The sequence below is a fragment of the Rissa tridactyla genome, chromosome 17 (assembly GCF_028500815.1).
Source record: "Rissa tridactyla isolate bRisTri1 chromosome 17, bRisTri1.patW.cur.20221130, whole genome shotgun sequence".
Taxonomy (NCBI): Eukaryota; Metazoa; Chordata; class Aves; order Charadriiformes; family Laridae; genus Rissa; species Rissa tridactyla.
The window spans coordinates 7,898,975-7,919,032 of NC_071482.1; the positions used below are offsets into that span (position 1 = coordinate 7,898,975).

At 49.3% G+C, this 20,058-nt stretch overlaps 1 protein-coding gene across 5 annotated transcripts in view; it reads left to right on the top strand.

Annotated features, from left to right (window-relative positions):
- The window catches only part of CDON (cell adhesion associated, oncogene regulated), a 53,591-nt gene that overhangs the window by 19,619 nt on the left and 13,914 nt on the right, over window positions 1-20,058 (top strand). For all 5 annotated transcript variants that reach the window (XM_054223289.1, XM_054223293.1, XM_054223291.1 and 2 more), the window contains exons 3-14: window positions 2,003-2,275; window positions 3,988-4,134; window positions 4,484-4,627; window positions 5,062-5,349; window positions 6,231-6,500; window positions 7,349-7,705; window positions 12,484-12,758; window positions 14,232-14,406; window positions 15,184-15,312; window positions 16,970-17,176; window positions 17,904-18,085; window positions 19,435-19,540. In XM_054223289.1, coding sequence (XP_054079264.1) covers window positions 2,003-2,275; window positions 3,988-4,134; window positions 4,484-4,627; window positions 5,062-5,349; window positions 6,231-6,500; window positions 7,349-7,705; window positions 12,484-12,758; window positions 14,232-14,406; window positions 15,184-15,312; window positions 16,970-17,176; window positions 17,904-18,085; window positions 19,435-19,540 — 2,553 coding nt within the window. The remainder of the gene's footprint in view (window positions 1-2,002; window positions 2,276-3,987; window positions 4,135-4,483; window positions 4,628-5,061; window positions 5,350-6,230; window positions 6,501-7,348; window positions 7,706-12,483; window positions 12,759-14,231; window positions 14,407-15,183; window positions 15,313-16,969; window positions 17,177-17,903; window positions 18,086-19,434; window positions 19,541-20,058) is intronic.

Below are 20,058 nucleotides of genomic sequence, written 5' to 3' on the forward strand. Positions count from 1 at the left end.
TTTGCTTTTTGAAAAGTTGGCTCAAAACAAGTGCTTGAACGTGGAAGGCTCTGTTACGTAGGTTTGTTCTTTGGGATCTCCGCGGACTGAGCTGGATGCCGATTTTTTGCTGTGTCCAGTGCATCTTGTGTTCCCGTGGGCTTGGGAGGGGTTTGAAATTTGTAGGGGGAGCGGGGAATCAGATCTTTGAAACACGAACGCTGATGCGTGGCTGCAGTTGGAACAGCTCTTGCGTTAAAAAAAGAAGAGGGATGGTTTTAATTGACACATCTGCTCTGTGTAGTCAGCTTGTCTTAACGTAACCACACAAAAAAGAAGCTTTTACTACTTTTAGCACTTCATAGCCAATCGTTATAAGCAAATGGGATAAATTTTATTTTTCAAGCAGTCATGGGAGATAAATTCCAGCTGCAGGGTCACTGCTACCAATTTTGACTTTTACTCCGAGCGCAAAGTGTTGGTGTCATGAGCAAGGGCAGGGGCGCAGATGAAAGTAAGAGTGCAGTTTCATAGCTCTCGGTGGCTAGCAAACTAAAAAGGTCGTTGCTTTTTCTCTTACCCCTGGAAATTCAAACTGAACTAATAGGAAAAACAGTTGTCTAATTAAAAGCTAAAAATGGACATCTGGAGTCCTGTGAAATGCTTGGGTACCGTTTTTATGGATTTCATCTCTTTTTGTTAAGTGAAGCCACACTTCAATTTCCAGTTTTATTTTATGTTTATGCAGATAGCTTATGGTTCTGTTCAAACTGTGCAGCTCCTCATCTGAAACTCATAAACAGAGCCTGGATGGACTGACTGTAGAAGAAAAGCACGAGCTGAGGGCCCCACCTACAAGAAAACTGTCTCTTATTTGGATGTCACTTAATATCTTCTCGACCTGGGCTATCTGGAATTCCTTAGCGTATTTACAAACTAGAAATTGTTTTCCCCAGCCGCTCTGTCTGTTTTTAAATTTTTTATTCTTTTTTCCTCCCGTATTTCTAACCAAATGGGCGTTACCGGCGTTAATTGCCTTTTGCCGTACAAAATCTTTAGCGGAGAATTCCGTAGAAAACAAATTGAAATAATTCCCAGCGTTTCGTTGGCCTGGATAGGAGAAAGTTTCCTCCAACAAGCAGGAATTTTCTTCTGGCAAATAAACGGATTCTCGTAACCAAGTTTTGTGGAGCTGAACCTTTTATTTATTAGCAGCTTTTCCTGTTTCTGCTCATCTTTACTCGGTAAAGATAATGGATGCCCAATTCATCATCCTCCTCCTGATGAAGTCCATGGATTTGGAATTAACAAGAGCCTTTGCTGTTCGTCCAGCTTTTCTTTTTTTTTTTTTTTTTTTATCCTGCTATTTTTAATTAGTTCTGCAGACTCCGAGACGGTTCTGCATAAATACCTGGCAGGCTGCTACCACTTCTAAAATTTTACAAGTCACGTCCGGGCCCGCTTCATATGGGACAGATCAGCTACAGCTGCGTGTTCCCAAACTCCGTCTCTACAGGTGATGGCCGCTGTTCCGCTCCGTGTAAATCCAGCGGGATTGCGGTTTTTGCTGGCCCGAGCAAGCGTGATGTGCCTCGTCCCCCCCCCCCCCTCCCCGGGGATATCTCTCACCCTTCCTGTGTGCCGAAGCTACCTTCGTTTAATCGCCGTTACCCTCTTAATGAGGTTTGAGTCTTGAAGTTTTCCCTGGCGTTGGGGACGGTGGGAGTCTGTGTCACCAGCTGTGGAGGAAAAGGTGACACCTGCTTGGAGCGTCGCTAGCAAGTGTAAACCCTTTATTTGTCTGTGCTTCATCTGAATGGTCTTTTAGCAATATTTAACCTTGTGATGAAAGAAGTTTGCCAGGTCCGAAGAGCGGCGGGAGCCTCGGGAGAGAGCGTTACTATAAATCAGATCATCGTCAGTCTCTTGCCCGAGTCATCGTTAACCTTATCACTTGCGTTCGCGCAAAATGCCGCTCGCTAACTGAATTATTTATTTTTATTTTTTTTCCCCCACCTTTTAGATTTAACTCCCCGTTTTATTTCTGAGCCCTCGTCTACTGTCCAGAAGCCTGGTGGGTCTGTACAACTCCGCTGCTCTGCCGAGCCCTCCGCAGCTCGCCTGTCATGGCTCTTTAATGGGGAGCCACTGGACAGCAAGGGGGGAGAAGTGGAAATCCAGCCAGGCTCCTTGACGATCGCCTCCCTCAGCCTGCCGACCTCTGGCCGCTATCGGTGCGTTGCGAGCAGCAGCGTGGGCGCCGTTGTGAGCAGGCCTGCGACGGTATCCATGGGCAGTAAGTTAATTTTTCCTCCGTATTCCTCTGCGCCTTGCAAATTATATCGACCTCAGCTGGTTTCTGTGGTTTGTTTATCTTTGGCTTTTAGAAAACACCTAGTTTCAAGGTGGTGGTTTTTGGTTTTGTGGTTTTTTTGTGGGTTTTTTTTTTTCCCCCCCCTCAGCCAGTTAACTTGGTATGTGATCAGTTATACGCTTTTCGCCAATTTTTCTTCTCCTGTGTCACCTGAGACCTGTCAGGTGAGGCAGCCCTGGAACGGATCCTCCGGAGAGCTTGTGGATCTCCATCCTTGGAGGCCTTTACAGGCTCAAGCAGGACCACAGCTGATGGATTTAGCGTTGGCGACAGCAGCATTTCGAGCTGAAGGCTGGGCTAGAGACCTCAAGAGGCCTTTCAAGCAAATATAAACGTTGTTCAGCGAAATTAACGTTAATTTCAATGAATTGGCCTGGAAGTACAAGGTTCCCAAAAGCTTCCCTTCAAAAAGGATCTTGAAACAGCAACTGAGCTGCCATGTCACCGCAGAAGCGTGCTTGAGATTTGATTAGAAAAGAGGAGAAATGAGTGAGAGCTGTTGCCTGGGAAATAAGTGGGAGTTGCAAATCCTCCTTATCCCTCACTTTGTTTCATTTGGTCAAAACTATCCGGATGTTCCTCAGGTGGGGACAGTCTTCTCCCCTTTCAGGTGCGATTTCCCTCCTCTCAGTGGCCCTGGTTCTTCTGATCAGTCTCTGCCGTAGTGCCCGATCTGTAAATTATTTGATTGTAAAGGACTTTAGAAGAGGAAGGGCAGTGTTTTCCACGTGGAAAGGGCGACGTGGTGCTGACAATGGGAACGTAATATTCCTCCGTGAGCTTGATTTGTCGGCTTGGTGCTGTCTGAATCAGGCCTTTGTCAGGCGGGATCCGAGTGATTTCTCGGTGAGGGTACCTCATCTATGGAGCATGTCCAAAATCCCCCGGGGAGGAAAATTTTCTTAAAAGTGCGAGAAGTAAGTGTTTTGGTAAAGTACTGACCCATAGCGAGACCCTCTCGAGAGAGCCATAAGGGTGGCTAACATAGAAAAACTTCCCAACCTGGAAGACGCTTTGAACGCGAACGGAGCAGAAGAGCCGCTTCCGCGCTTTTTCTCCTCCGTTGGAGGTTTTAGTAGCAAATGGGAAGGCGCCGTTAGCTGCTGAGGCTTTCTGCCGGCCTCGTGGCAGCCAGTGGGGAAGGCGCTGCCGTACTCGGTGTTGTGTTTAATTATAATCGCAGAAAGACAATTTAACGTTTCGTACGGACAGGCTTCCTGCTGTTTGTGTAAATTGTCTGCTGTGGTGCCTTCAGGGCCCGCCAGCGTCACTGCAGCCTCTCACGTTTCTCCGCCTGCTTTTTGCAGCTGACGGAATGTAGGAGATATTTTATTTTATTTTTTTTCTTTCCTGACTATTCCTGTGTTAAAAAAAAAAAAAAAAACAAAAAAAAAAAACAAAAAAAAAAAAAAACACGACCTTTTCGGTCGTAAGGAGGTGTACGTACACAAGAGGGTTTAGTCCCTTATGGACTGTAGAAAGACAACGCCTGTTGATATGAACGTCCAGATGCTGCAGCGCGGAAGATAAATCAGCTTGAAACCAGCGACGCTTTAAGCGCAAATACTGAGCTTACTGCCCTTCCCCTTTCCCAAGCCGTGGCTGCCCTTAACCTTTTACCCGTTCTTTTCTAGGTTTAGCTGACTTTGACACGTCGGTGAAGCCCGCCGTCGCGGCGGAGGAAGGAGGTACGGCTTTCATCGGGTGCAAGGTGCCAGAAAGCAACCCTAAAGCCCAGGTTCGCTTTCAAGTGCGGGGGAAATGGCTGGAACAATCAACAGGTGAGGTGTTTTGTGCCCCTGATCAGCAACGTAAATATCCAGTAAAAGCTTGCCTGGATTTTTACTTTTTTTTTTTTTTTCCTTAGAACTTGAAGGGAAAAAAAAAAAAAAAAAACCAAAACTTGCAGAACTTCCTGTGGAAATCACTTTAGATAAACTGACCTTTGTAAATTAATATCCTTTGCAAGGCAGCACAATTTCGTTGTGATCCTACATTTAGAACAGATTGGTATATCTGACAAGATATTTAAAAATATATGTGTTGTGTTGTTTTGGTTTTTTTTAAAAGGAAACCTTTTCTTGAAACTTAAGTTAAAGATAATCTCTTTTCCTTTCCCCGCTTGTTTAGACAACTACCTAATTCTTCCATCTGGAAACCTGCAGATTTTGAATGTATCTTTAGAAGACAGAGGGTCCTATAAATGTGCGGCGTACAACCCGGTTACTCACGATCTCAGAGTAGAACTCACTGGGCGTAAGCTCGTAGTCACACGTGAGTATACAGCTCAGCTTTCCAGAATTAATACATCTCAAACCGAATAAATGATGTCCCGGAGGTTTTTAGCCTGGGCGTATCGGCCTAAATGCCCGCTGGTCTCGAATGCCGTGTTACGTAAAATCCGTCCTGCGTTATTGGCACGTTCAGTTCTTATTTCCCCTTGCTGCGGAGGAGCGGCACGGCTGCTTTTCGGATCTTGAGAGGACAGGGTGCTTAGCCCTTGAAAAGGGGGTGTTGCTAATAACTGCAGTCGCCAAACCGATTTTTGGAGCAGGGCTTCCGGAAGAGAGCGTTACAGTATGGTGCTTAATCACGAGGATAAGCAGCTGTGCTTGAAGAGACATGGCAGACCTCGGGACTGGAGGACGGGATGGGAGAGTAGGGTTTAAAAGAGTGGTTAGTGATAAGCCTCGTCTCCTTTCCTCCAGGCTCTTCCTCAGGCGGCTTCCAAATCCTTCACCCCCTGGCTCCCCAGAGCCTGGCAGTGCCCCGGCACAGCCCCCTGACGCTGGAGTGTGTTGTCAGCGGGTCGCCTCCGGCCTCCGTCCGCTGGGTGAAGGACGGCCAGGACGCCCTGGGAAAAGGCAGGTGGAAACTGCTGCGCTCCCACCTGGTGACGGACAGGCTCGAGGCATCGGACTCTGGGAATTACTCCTGCGTGGTGGGAAATGAACTTGGAGTAGTGAAATACGTTAACTATTCACTTACTATACTTGGTAAGCAGTAAAGAAATCTTCACATCCAGGCGATGAAATTTTCTTCGTATGCTTGCTGGTTTTGGCATCTGGTTACAAATAGCCTAACATCCTTTTTCAACCGAAGCGTGTTAAAATAAAGAATTAAGATACGCTCATAATGACCATATCTCCTCATCTCTCCCAAGTTAAAATCCATAACTATTTATCTCTTCAAATCCTTTGCGGTCTGAAATAATTAAACAGTAAAGGATAACAAACTGGGAGGGAAGAACTGATCTATTTGTTTTGCTGTGGAGTGCCAAGTGTGTATGGGATACGGTGTCAATAATGTGCCAGAGATCAGATGTTTCTCTTTTTTTTTTTTTTGAGGTTGTACGTAAGCAAAAAGCTGGCGAGGAGAAGCGATATGTTTGGATGAGGCCAAAAAAATAAAAAAAAGGGCAAAAGAAATACATTTGGCTTCTTTTGTGCGGCTGCAAGTCGTTCCTAATCTCCTCTTTCCTTTGTAGCAGATTTTCCTGTTGTTTTGAGGCTTTTGCCTCCGTGACTGTTTGGTTTTTGGGATGCGTACGTTAGAGTAACTCAGAAAACAGGTTGTTGACACACAACGCGCCCTTTGTTATGGGGATGCCGCTGCAGAATTATTTTGAGAATACAGGTGTTTCATTTACGGTATTAACGCAAACATGTGACTGTTTGGAACAGAAGGGAGAGACCATTAAAACAAGCAAGCGTGTGGGGGGAAAAAACAGCCTTAGGCTGTGTAGAATTAGAATTATTTAGTGCTTGCTTAGCCTTTGTTATGTGATAAGTTTCTGTAACCTTTCGCGGTATTTTTTTCCAGGACTCAGGCTAAGATCAACACGCGGCGGTTTCTGTAAACTTATTTCCCTTTATAGAACCTGCCTCCATCTCCAAGGGACTGCAAGACGAAACCGTGGCCGCTGGAGCGACCGCCCATTTCTGGTGCGAGGTCCGCGGGAGCCCTGCTCCGACCCTCACCTGGCTCCACAACGCGGCCCCCCTCCGCCTCTCCCCGCGGCATCTGCCGACGGGCAACCGCCTGCGCATCCGCGGCGTCACCCAGGAGGACTCCGGCTTGTACCAGTGTGTAGCGAACAACGGGCTGGGATTTGTGCAGTCCACTGGGAGGCTTCGTGTCCTGCCAGGTAGGAGCGCTCGCAGCCCTCAAGAACTCCAATTAAGCACTTGTACTCCAATTAAGCTTTATTCTGTTTGGCTCCCCGCCCCCCCCGCGGCCTCAGATTATGTATTGGTTTGTTTCTGACCGCTGTCCGTAACAAATCTTACGAAGAGGGTGCTTTCGGTTCAATTTTAAGAGATGTGGGTGTTTCTGGGGTAGCCTGGTTACTTGATACTTAAAACCTAGATTACCAACTGCAATTAAATCAGTTTGTGATTGCATTTCACGCGATTTATTCTTAAATAGAATCAGGGTCCTGTTGTGCCGGACGAACTGATGTACTTAAGCAGAATTGGCTGACGAGTAATTCTGCCTGTTCCATAGCGTCACGTTTACAAAGCGATCGCCAGGTTTGGGGTTAATGCCCACTTCCCCTGTGTCAGATGAGCGGGTGCCAAGAGTCTTTTTGATCGCTTCCCAGCCGAAGACACTTTCTAATACCCAGAGAACTCGAGAGTTGAAGCTTTTTCCCTTCTTGCACCTGTTAAGGCGGATGCGAGCTGCGCAGAGGCTGGCTGAGCAGATATTTGGCTTGTCCGTGGAGTGGGCAAAGCCGGTCCTTCCCGCACCGCGTTCCTTGCTGACGGTCGAGTCTTCGTTATTGAGAAAACGTGAAGTGTGGTTTGAGCCTGGTTTTTCTATGGGCACGACTCTCAGCCGATCTCGTCAGTCTGGAATGGAAGTCTAGAGAACCGCGGAAATGGTTAAGAAGCAGCACGCGCGACGTTTTTAATTGTATTGGCTCGTTGGGGCACTAAGCGTCATATTCCTTAGCCAAATTCATTCTTTGGGTGTCTTTTTTTTCCCCCCTAGGCAAAGGCTCTAGCCCGGTTATAGTCTCTCCACCAGCAAGCGTCACTGTGGCAGATGGTGGGGACGTTACGCTGTCTTGCAATGCCACTGGCCTACCCGTCCCCGTGATCCGTTGGTATGACAGCAGAGGACTTATTACCAGCCGTCCTTCCCAGGTGCTTCATTCCAAACCGCAGAAACCTCCTCGAGCAACGCCGGGCAGCGCCGTCGCGGATCCCACTACCTCCTCCTGGGTGTCCCAAGCGGGCTCGAGCTCCTTGCACGTGAGGAACGTGACTCCCGAGCGTGGCGGGGAGTACACGTGCGAAGCCACCAACGAGCACGGCTCCGTGGTGGCCAAAGCCTTCCTTACAGTTGGTAAGCTTGAAGCACCAAATTGCGCAGTCGGCTCCCCGGTTTAGGTGAGAAATGCCTCAAAATAAGAAATTAACGGCAGGTAGGCAGTGTGGGTATCCCGGGGGAAACGCAGCAGAGGAGTCGGCTGTCTTCACGGATCGGTTCCTCCCTTCCGCCTTAGGCGAAGGAGAAACGACTCTGCGTTGCGTGGACTTGGCCATTCTTACGTGTGATTAAAAACTGTCCAAGGGTGGGGTTTGAGGTGGGTTAAAAACTATCCAAGAAATATTAAAAAAAAAAAAAAAGGTATTGAATTTTCTACTAGGAAAAGACAGTTCTTCTACAAAAGGCAAGATGGGAAAGAGCTATTTTCTTTCTTCACGTCGGAATGTTACGTGACATCGATAACAGCTTTAAGCCCCCCCCTCCCGAGTTCCCTTCACAAGGACTAAAATGCGGATTTTTAGTTACGTGAAGTGACTTAAGTTTCTCAGCTCTTTCAGCGTCTTGCCGTAGTAAGTTTAGCTGAATGTCGGTGAGGTTTAAGGTCAGTGGAATTTAATACGTGGCCTGATATTTAAGGTGCTTTGTTACCGCCGATTAGAGTTCCAAACTCATGTAAATAGTTTGAAAAGATGGTTAAAGGCTCACTTGGAGGAAGAAGGAAAGAAGAAACCTCAAGAAAGCGATCCCATCGTGGAGCTTTTCAAATGAGTTATTGTTGGACCTTGCCGGGTGGAAACACAAAACTAAATATCATCCCAGAATTCAGGCTGTGTCAAATAGAGGGGAGGGGGGGAAAAAAAAAAAAAATCCCACTGCTTTGCCTCAGAGTTTTATGGCAGTAAGTTCAATTTTAATGTTTTGTTTATTAACTTTTATCGGTTTCTAATACGTTGTACTAGCTGCTGATTACGGTGCGGAGGGTGGTTGAGGCATTTGGTTTTGATATAAAAGCCCTTAAGTAGTTTCTGGGAGCTGTTAGGGTTTTAGAAACAGTTCCCAGCCGTGCCAAAAGACGTGCTCAAACGCTTAAATGTTTTAACGAAGAATTTGTGCCAGGTAGCACTTCTGAAGCACCCGAACGGCTTAAGCTTGTGATTCCCGTGCATTTCTTTGGTCGTAGGCTCAACTTAAGCGTCTCTCGGCCTCGGCAGCTTGTTCCTGCGATTTGCCTTGTGCGAGCACACAGTAAGAGAGAGGGAAAAAAAAAAAAAAAAAGTCTTTTTTTTTTTTTTTTTTTTCCATTCTGCTGGATCTATTCCACGATGTGATTCATTGCATGGTCTTAAAAGCGGGCAGGGCAACTTAAGCCACCGTCATAGCGAGAAGCCACCAAAATGCACAATGATAGCCTTAGGATCGTGTACCCACGGCGCTCATTTTAAGTCTTTTTTTAGACAGTTGTGGTGGCTGCGGGCATGGCAGTAGCTTCCCGGAGCTACTGAACACAGGGTTAACTCTCCAAAGTAACTTCATCTGATGGCAATGAAGGAGAAAAAACGTGCTCCAGGAGCCTGGGGAGCGGGCAGGTTGGTAGAAAACACGAGGAAGAGGAGCGTTTAGTGTCGGTGATAGAGCGGAGAGCAGGCTGAAGCTGTCTTTTGTAGAAGCCGGGCACCTCTGAGAGGTCTCGGGGTGATTCGAAAGACGTGCCGGGCGTCGTGACTTCGCTGATGTGCCGCGGTTAGATGATTTTCCAGGGCGGTTTCCCTGCCCGCGCTGAGGTGCTTGGAGAGGAGGGGAGGATTCCTCCGGCCGTGTGAGGAGCAGGGAGGCAGCGCCCTGGGGACCGCGCTCCGTTTGCGCAGCGGAGGCAGAACGCAAAGGTTGCTCCGCTGCCAGGCGAACCCTGGCCGTGGCGGCGGGTCGGAATCTGCCCCGTGGGTTTGCGCCCCTGTTCCAAGAAGGGTGTAGAAGAAGTAGAAAAGGCGCCGCCATACGCGGCAGGTGGATTCGTCGGAGCGCGGGATAGTCCCTGCAGGAGGGGAGGCTCCGAAGGTGAGGGCCCTGAACCTTCAAAATAAGGCAGCTGCAGGGGGGGGGGCAGGACAGCGAGCTGAAAAACGCTGGTTATTATGGAGAATGCGAGTAAGAGCTATGAATGCATTCTTTTAACCAAATTTTGGGTGCGTACAGCCAGCCTTTGGTCTGACCCGTCTCGGTGCTGCTCACGTTTCGCCGGGTGGCCGAGGAAGAAGAGTTAAGTCTCAGCGGCCCAAGGGACGGCACTAGAAGCAACAGCCGAAAAAAGCTGCGTAATGACACAGCAGCGCGCAGAAGTCCGATGCGCTGGTTTATACGGGTAGCAATTATGCCAGAAACTTAGCGAAAAAGATCGGAATCGCTCAATGGAAATTGTTACCCGGGGGTTGTTTTCCGAAGCACGGGGGGGGGGGGGGGGGGGAACAAACAACAAAACCCAACTTGCTTAAACACGCTACTTGCCAGTTGTTGACGACTCCCATCTCGCAGCAATAAACACGGCGATGACGGCAGGTCCCCTGTCACCAGCCTAAACCACAACTCATTCTCCACCCTCGAGAGTCCGTTTTCCCCCGTGCCAGCAGGCGTCAAACCGCGCCGTTGCCCGCCCACAAACCCTCCGGGTCCACCACAACGAGGGGGACTTCTGCCTCCTGCGCCAGAGACGGCATTTGTTTCCAATATTAACGCCCCGGCAGCCCTTCCCCGCCGCTTCGCCGACGGCGGGGTAGATACCCTTTCGCTCGGGGATTGTTCTGGGGGTGTTTTAAGTAAACTCCATCTGGCTTTGGGGACGTCCTCCCCGCCTTTGTTGCCTCCTTTCCCCCTCTTCCCAGCTTTGTGGCATCGCTAAGTAAATCGGAAGACACAAACAAGGGATGCTCGCTGAGAGCGTGTCTTCAATTTGAAAAAGAGAACTTTCCTTCCCAGCTCTTTTTCTTTTTTTTTAAAGAAAAAAAAAAAAAAAGAAAGTGGCCAAAAATAGCAGCCACACTTGCTGCTGGTATTTTAATGGAGGTTTGGAGGAATCTGAGTCAGCCAGGCTAAGGCTGCCTAGGCTTTACGTTACCGAGGAATTTGTTTGTTTTGTAAACCAAGTTCCCTTCATTCCCTTCCCTCTTCCAGACCCCGGCACGTAATATAAACCTCCGCAAATCCAAAAGGAGGGACAGGGCTCGGAACATCTGGCGGTGCCGGCGCTGCGAGCGTGCGACCTGGAGGAGCTGCGCTGGTTCCCAAACGCTCTCGCTTTTAAACCCTGACGTTTTCTTGTCCTGGATAATCTCAGATGTCCAACCTGCTGCCCCTTTCCCGCCTGGAATGCCGACAAGCCCTGCATTGTCCCAACACTGCGCTCTTTTTTTTTTTTTTTTATTGTCTCGCAGCCCCTTTCAAACTACTGATATTATATATATATATTTTTCTTTTTTTGTACCGGGCAAAGTAAATAGGATGGGGGAGGCTGGAGCAGGATTTCTAGAAGTGCGTTGGTATTAAATGGTGCACGAGATCTGCCCGTAAACCGAGTTTATTCTCAGCATAAATTTTCAAACGTGGCCGTCGAGTCGCAATTACAGCTAAAAACCTCAGAAGCCGAGGTCGGAGAATGTCCTCTTGTGCCAGTTCGGGCCATGAAAAGTTCCTTGTACAACTGCGATTAATTTAAAATTACTCTGCTCGTGTCACAAGCGTAGCTATATCTTTTATTTATTTTTTTTTTCTTTTATCACCCGTTGCCACTGCTTAATTGGTCAGAGCTACCAGGCAAACCGTGCCTGTGGGTGTCACCTTTCAGCTTTTCTCTCTTTGCTACTGTCTAAAAAAAAAAAAAAAAAAAAAAAAAAAAAAAAAAAAAAAAAAAAACCCAAAAAAAAGCAAACCCAAAAACCTCCAAACCACCCCTCCCAGAAAAGCCAACCGAAAAACGCCTGCCGTGGTGTTCTCCTCTGGAAATAAAAAATCGGCGCAGCTTGGCGCCGGGCTCGGGTCTGCGCCGGGGCATCTCTTGAACCGGCTTTTTGCAGCCAGGGCCGGTGTGGAAATGACGCTTTTTTTTTTTTTTTTTTTTTTTTTTTAAAATGATTTCGTGTCCCCCTCTGCGCCGGGGCGTTAGGGTTTGAGGAAAACCCGTAACAATTTATTGTCGCTCAGATAATTATTCTCTCGCCCCATGACCCACCCCCCGACGCGGGAAGGGGAATCGGGGAAAGCGAGGAAACGCGAGGGTTGAAATATAAATAGATTTAATAGGATAAGACTAAATAATTAACAGTGATGCTAAAGAACCAGTATTAATCACGATACTAATATAAGATATACAAGAATTATACTCGGCCAATTCTGTCAGCAGGAAGCCGTGCGTTCCCCGCAGGGGACGGTAAACGTGGGACGCTGCCAGCGCTGCGGTTTCGGGAGGAAGGGAAAGGCTCAGGGTCCGGCACCGGGGCGAGGAGCTTCCCTCTCCCGTCAAGGGAGAGAGAAACTACGCAGCAAACTTCCGAATTTCTATCGAACGTGACATTCGTGGTAGGAGATAATCCTGTTGGCCAGCCTGGGTCAAGTGCCCGGCTCTCGCTCCTCCTCGTCCCCGCACCCGGCGAGCTCAAAAACGCCCACACCTTGAATCCCGCACGGCCTAGCTGGCTATAAAGTAAATATTTTTCACAACTTGAGACACTAGAATCTTCCAAAAATGGAGTTTCTCCCCAGCGTTGGAAGAGGAATCAGTCCTGTGTGGCTCAACCCAGGACGTGGGGCAAAGGGGGTGTCGCGGCGGAGGTGTAACCGGGCTCCTCCCTTTACCGTTCCTGCAGAAACTGCCCCCAAAGCCGAAGAGACGGAGGTTGCCCAGAGCGATGGAAGCCATGGCGATTTCGGCGCGGAAACGGCGTTCTCAAGCTGGCCGCCGACAAAAGCGCGTTTGGAGGCGGCTGTGACGGAAAAGGCCTCGAACGCCGCCGCTCCCCCCGAAGCCCCCATCATCCTCAGCCCCCCGCAGACGCTGAAGCCCGATGCGTACACCCTGGTGTGGCGCTCGGGGAGGGATGGGGGCTCGCCCATCAACGCCTATTTCGTCAAATACCGCAAGGTAGGGTTTCTCCGGAGCGCGGAAGCGGCGGGGTTTCCTTGGGTGTAGGTTTCTCCAGCACCCAAGGGTTGTCGCAGGGCTGGCGTTGACGAGAACGTGGTGTCGGGCCGGAGGGAATACAGAATAGGGTCGAACCAGAACGTCACCGCGGCCACGCAGGCGGCTCGTTTTAGGGGTGGCTGAAACTGGTCGCAAGTACGCTCTTTCGTCTAGTTTTCGGTGAGATTTCTCCAGCAGAGCCCAGGCTTTTATTTCCTTTACAGCGAAGCCCGTGCCCGTTCTTCCAAGCAAACCGTTTTCTGCGTGGCAAAGCTGTCGGGTTTATTTTCCGTAAGCTTTTTAATCCCCCACATCCTGATCTTGTCTTAGCCTGGAGGGGAACGCTTAGAGATTTTTTTTTTTTGTTGTTGTTGTTTTTTTGACCTGTTAGTTCCGGAAAACCCGGTGCCAAAGTTTGTCGATCCAATTTTCTCATCGGAAGGTGGTTGGTTCCCGTAAGCGCTGAAAGCTTTGAATACTTCTTTGACCTTTTCGACGCTTACCTTTCGCTCCTAACGATCCTTTCCACGTGAAATCTGCTCGCTTGGGCGTTTCTCGGTAGGGAGTTGACCGTGGTTTTTTAGGGTGGCGTTCTCTTTGTGTCACTAAATTATTTTATTGATTTTTTTAAAGGGGGGGGGAGGGGAAAAAAAAAAAAAGTTGGGGGAATAAAAGCCCTAGAAGAGTGGTCGCTTCCGAAGAAAACGCTCGAACAAAGACCTCTGGCGTAACCTTTGATAATCCGCAGCGTTTAGATCTGCCTTCCATGTTTTATTAAAGTCTTATATTGTTTAGGAGTTTATTTTTGGTAGAATCTTTGTCTTTTCCTTTGGGATTTTGGGGTAGCGCTTTCCTGTAAAGGTCAAGCATTTAAGAGACTGCCCCGAATCTCTTTCCTTTCTTAAATGGAGCCGGTGATTTCACTCTTAAATTAAAAAGTGGTGGTATTTTATTTTTTTTTTTTAAAAAGGGGGAAATATGCAGTAATAAAAAACAAATATTCTAAAACGCTTAACTCCAGGAAAAGCTGGGATAGTTCAGGGAACATCTCTTTCTCATTAGGGTGTTGGGTCCAGCCCAGCGCTGCCAGCTAAAGGCCGGCTGAAGGTCTTCAAAATCGTTTTGGTCTCTCGCTAGTTTTAGCCACGAGTAAAAATGACCATTTTTTTTGGTCAGACAAGCGCGTGCGTGCGTATGGAGAGGGGAAAATAAGCGGAGTTTTGTCGAAGGAGCACCGGGAAGGTCGCTGCAAAAGCGCTGATTTGCGGCAGAAGCACTTGGAGACGAACCGCGGGGAGATGCGGGAGAACCCGAGGAGTTTTGGCAAGCGGCGGAGGTCCTTTGGATGCCGAAAGCAACGCGGGATTTGGGGTATTAATGGCGTTCTGTGCAATTCGCCCCTGATGTCGCGCTGTCTCTCCCTCTCCTGCGCAGCTGGACGACGGCGTCAGCGCGGTGGGCAGCTGGCACACGGTGCGCGTCCCCGGCAGCGAGAACGAGCTGCGCCTCACCGAGCTGGAGCCTTCCAGCCTGTACGAGGTTTTAATGGTGGCGAGGAGCGCGGCGGGCGAGGGCCAGCCCGCCATGCTGACATTTCGCACCAGCAAAGGTAGGGGCGGCACAACGTTCCCTGTGTCCTCGGCTTCCGCGAGGACGTTTATTTAAACGACGTCAGCCGTATGTTGTCTGCTGAGCCACGTACGCAACGCTCTGCGGTTTAATTGCTGAAGAACAGCCTCTAATAATTAAAATAGCTGTGGGGCAAACTTGCCTGAGCATTGGCAGGGCTGTTGGTAAGTAAAAGCTATTAAAGGCCGGATAATATTATTTTTGGGATGATTATTCAGACTCCTGCTGTAAGGTTCCTCATTTTGGGGATGATGATTGGATGGGTCCCCTTGCTTAAAGGAGCGAAGTCGGGGAGCAGCTTACGCTAAGAATGTAATGTATTTGTGAATTCACGATACGTACATACTGCCACGGGCCAGAAGTCCGCTCGACCCGGTATCCTGGGTCCAGCTGTGGCCAAACGCAGGTTCCGTGGCGTTGTTCTTGACCCTCTTCCTCTGGGCATGGGTTTCGGTGGGCGCTTTTCACCACCTGCTGTGATTTCGTGATGAGAGGGGGCTTCGAAATGCAGGTGGCATCACCGCAAAGTTGCGGCGCTGGTGGCGTTAGCACCGCAGGTGGGCGGTCGCTTATCCCCGGGCTGATGGGGGGAACTCTTCTCTTTCTCCCCCGCGGAAGATCCCTGACTTGGAGCTGGGGCTTTAGTCCCTTGCGCCGCAGCCAGCGATCTGCCACGTGAGCGTATTGTGAGAGGCGGCAAACAGCCTTTTCCTATCCGATTCCTCAGCTGATGTACCGTGTGTCAAATCTTTCTTAGAAAGAACGTCGTCCTCGAAAAACACTCAGGCTCCCTCTCCGCCAGTAGGCATTCCGAAACATCCCGTCGTTCCCGAAGGGACAAATAATTTCGGTGTCGTCCTTCCCGACCTGTCTCGCCACAGCGGAGGTAGGTGTATGTGGGTGGTTTGTGATGCGTGTGGCGAAGGGAGCCATCTCGGTTGACGCGTGTTTATTGCCGCTCTAGGTGCTCATCTTACCTCTTCTATTTCCTATTTGTTCCTTAGACTTCTTCCGTACAGGTGTTTTTCCTCTCTTGTGGGACTTCCGCGGGCGAGGTCGGATATCCGCTAGGTTGTCTGTTCTGCTGTGTGTCTCCAGAGCGAAAGATAATAGTTCGGACTTTGGGACTAACTGAAAGTTACCTTATTGCAGTCAGCGAATTAGCGTTTTTACCTGCTCGGTACCTCAAGTTTCCCCCGCGACGTTAAGTCACCGAGTAGCAGCGCGTTTCTTACGGACTTCGGCATCTGTGGTGGGCTATCCGAAACTATGAATTTGGCAAGCGCGTGCCCTAGTCTGGTGTAATATTTCCAAGGACGCTGTTACCTGCGCGTGTGGCTCTCAAAAAAAAAAAAAAAAAGTCTTTCATCGTAACCCACGTTCTCGCTGCTTGTATTTGAACCTGCCGTTGCTTTTTGCTAAATGCTCTGGTTTTCTCCTCTCTTCCGCTGTGAAAGATCCCGAGGAAATGGGAGATGCGCGTGTCAGGGTTTTAAGTTCTCAGAGCGGCTTCTTTCTGTTCCGAATGTTTTCCTGTGGCTTCCCAGGGTTAGGCTTGTTTCTGATGGCAAGAAGATGCAGCCGCTTCCCAGTCGGTGTGATTTTTCAGCCTGGTTTCCAGGGAAAACAGCACGTTTGTAGCCCTTTTTCTCGCCACCCCACCCTTTGAACTCGCTGACGTGATTCAGGTGAATTTACTCAGGGGCTGAGTAAATCAAATCGCTCAAAAGTGATTTGGTGTCTAAAGTTTGGGTAAAACCTGAGGGGATCGGAGAGGTTTATTAACAGCGCAGGGGAGGAAGCGTTGCACGCTTGTGACAGCGCTAAATATCGGAGGAGCCACGCGAGGCGACGCTTTACGTGTGCCCAGCTGCAAATGCTCGGCGTGCTTCCTGCCTCCGAAGCCGCTGCTCGCCGTTCCTTGCTCGGTTCCTCCTCTCGTTAGTCACCAGCTCCGCGTTAACGAGTATAAGCTAGTTTAGTAAAGCCTTACGGCTCTCATCGGTCGTCAAAGTGGTTACCACCAGATTTACTAACAGCATCTCTTCCCGTTCTCTCTGTTCCACTGCTGTCTGTAACTTCAAGCGAGTTCAGTAAGTATATCATTCACTGCATGCTTGGTTTGCTTTTCCTTCTCATTTCTCCGGCAATACGGCCCTCGTTAGTGCGGGAGGGGTTGAAGTCTCGTTGGGTCTTGGGGAGGGGCGGGGGGGGAGGAATTTCGGGGTTTTGAAAACGAGAACCAAATTTTCCCTGTTCACTCTGTGTATGTTTCTGTTTCCTTGTAGAGATGGGTTGGGGTAGTGCAACGCCACGTCTTTTTTTGATTGTTATATTGATAAAGTCACCGATTCCTCTGTTTTCTGCTCTTCGAGCATCTTTTCCGGTAGAGTAAGGGGAGTAGTTGTAACGGGAGGATTTAAGGTTCTCCTTGTTAATACGTGCAGTCTAATCGAATCATCGGCAGCTGACTTAATCCGTTGCTACAGCAGGCGAAGTTTCAGCTGACTCTAATCCTCTCGTAACCGAATTTCTCCTTGCAGTTCCAGAAGCTCCCGACCGCCCCACGATCTCCACGGCATCGGAATCCTCCGTCTACGTCACGTGGATACCACGGGCGAACGGTGGCTCCCCCATTACTGCCTTTAAAGTGGAGTATAAACGCCTGGGTCGAAACAGTGACTGGCTGATCGCAGCTGATAACATTTCTCCTTCCAAGCTGTCTGTGGAAGTCCGTAATTTGGAGCCAGGTATTAAAAATGATCTTTACCGTCAACCTCCACTGTTGTTGCCGTTGTTGACTGCGCTTCTGCTGAGAGGATACGGCAACTCTTTGGTTGTTTCATTTTAACTTCTGCTGGGATTACCCTGTTTCTGGTCAATTAGGTGGAAGAGGAGCTCATTACATGAATTTGAGTTGATTTCTGGCTTTCCAAGTGGGGAAAAAAAACCAACCAAAACCAAACCCACCATAATTTAATACTTGTTCATGTGGAGAGGAGGGTTGTGTATTTTTGCCATTTTTAACTTAATTGTCCTTCTAGTAAGCGCTCGGAATGCAAAAAGAGAAAAATGTGTTAATGGAAAAACGTCTCCTCCCATTTCTCCCGCTGTCCAGCCCCGAAAGCTCAGGGGAAGAGCACAAGAGTAGGGGGAGCAGAGGAGATCAGGTGGCCTTTGAGGCATCTCGGTGCCCAACGATTTGCCGTTTAGGGACTTCCCGAGCGGATGGAGGCATCTCCGCTCCATGTGGAACAGCCTTTGGATTTTTCTGGAGTGAATTTCCCCCAATCGCTTTTAGAAGCTGTTTGTATTTCTGCTGCCCGCCCGGGTCTGTGGCAATGAGTCCTATGGTTTTCCTAATGGGATGTTGTGCAAAAAGCACTTCCTAATCTGTTTAGCCTCTCCTGGAATCCTCTTTCTAGTGCTTGTTGTGCTACAACGTCGTCTTTCTCCCGCTTTTTTTCCCCTTAAAAGGAGAAATGTATAGGTTCCGTGTGATTGCCGTGAACAATTACGGGGAGAGCCCGCGCAGTGCGGCGTCTCGCCCTTACCAAGTAGCTGGATTCACCAGCCGCTTTTCCAACCGCCCCATCGCAGGACCTCACATCGCTTATACCGAAGCCATCAGTGACACTCAGATCATGTTAAAATGGACGGTAGGTAGAACTGTCTCCTGTTCTTCTCACAGTTGCAGGACGAATTTTTATTTATTTATTTATTTTTTACTGCTTTGGCTCTTAAAAGTCAAGGATTAAGAGCTGATGGCAGAGCAGTGAGTGGTGGTTCCCCCCCAGAGACTCGGAGATGATCCTCTTCCTAGAAGAGGGCTAAGATTCTTCGTGTTTGTATGGAATTGGGTAACTGATGGGGCCGTGTGCTTCTCGAGCCATTTATCCCCCATTTCCAAACCCTTTTTCCTCCTCCTCGGCCGCCCCGTCGGCCATTTGCCGCCTTTTCCGCTGTCTCCCAGCCTCCCTCCACCTCGCTCTCCCCTTCCAGCTCCCCGGGGATGCCCCGCGCCGCCTCCTCGGGTTACGCCAGATGTGAGCCCAACTGGCAGCTCCAGTGAAAGGCTGCAGCCGCCCTGGTCCACCTGCTTTGGCGCAGACACGTCCGGAGGCACCAGTGGGCTTAACGCTGCCCAAATCCCGGCTCAGGCCATGAGTCGCGAGCGCCTTGGCTTCGTTTCCTGCAATTCCTCCTGCTTTTGTCAATCCAGGCTGGGATGGCTGGAAGCGGGCGCTGCGTTTAAAAACCCCGCCGCCTTGCCTCGCGTCCAGGAGAGGTTTCGTGTTAGAGAAACGTTTGCCTTTTCCCCCGTTACCTCGTCTTTTGTAAACAAGTACTTTAAAGTCCTTATTGAAACCCACAGAAATTCTTTGCTCTTGTTTTGAAATCTAACCCCCTGGTGTACTTTGGAGGATTTAACGTGTAGAGTTCCCAGTGTTAGTTTGCTCTGCTAGCTCAGCCTTAAGAGATGTTAAGGATAATAAACTTAAAATAACCTCTGGTTCCTCAGGAGGCTGCATAACTTAAAGTAAAATATTCCTGAGCTGGATTTTAGAGAGGCCTTAACTCTTTCCGAAGTGAAAGCAGCCATAACTTTTCCGTTCCCGTTAACCGCGCGCGGTTTCAGGCCGTCCGTGGTCTAACCCTAATGGAGGCTTCGGGAAGCGACGTGGGAGGAAAGTGTCGCCCCCCCCGGCTCGGTCTCCCTTGTCCCCGTGCTGCCCTCCTGTTTTCAGCTGGTCCGAGGGGCAGAGAGCTCCCCTGCGGCCCTCGGAGAACCCCCGGCGTCCCGCTCATCTTAGCGCATCCACAGCAGCTGATGGTCCTCTCTGTTATTCCTGCGCAAACCTCCCCCTGCACCTTGCTCGCGCCGCCCTATTTAAAAACAAAAAATACCCATTTCAAGGCGGTAAGAGGTTTGGGTGACAGTGGCTCGGCAGGACCCAATTAACGTTTTTTTCTCCTCTAACGCAGTCTTTTCAAATTCTCTTTTTAGTATATCACATCAAGCAACAACAACACGCCCATCCAGGGATTTTATATCTACTACCGGCCTACAGACAGCGACAACGATAGCGACTACAAGAGGGATATCGTGGAAGGTAGAGCGCAGTACACGCATGCTTAATAACCCCGCTTGACGGGGAAAGAACATCCTGTAGCCGCGTTGGCTGTGTTTATATGAAATCTAAACTGCTTTTCCCAAACGAAGCCTTTACGATATATTTCACAGAAGTAGCTATCTCAGCTCCACCACGTCAAGTTCTGCCCACACACATGAACTTGCTTCTTCCTTCTGAAGCCTCTCCTGCGTGGAAATTTGGAGAGCTAAATCCCGGGGTTGAGTTTGTCTCGCCGCGCATCCTTAACGTAGGGCTGTTGAAACGCGTTTAGTTTAAAGCGGCCAAGAGAAAGCAGCGTCCACGAGGGCTTACCCCGGGGTAAGCGCGTACCAATAACTCCCGGGGCGTTGGGGATGGTTTACCCCAGCGTGGATTTGCTAAGCTAGGCGGTACCGCGTGGGTTAATGGCCCTTCTCTCCTTTTCACTTCCTTAATTGCTCATCCTGCTAAAAGGAAGTTACTTTTAGCCTCAAGTGCTGCAAATTCAGGTAGGTTTG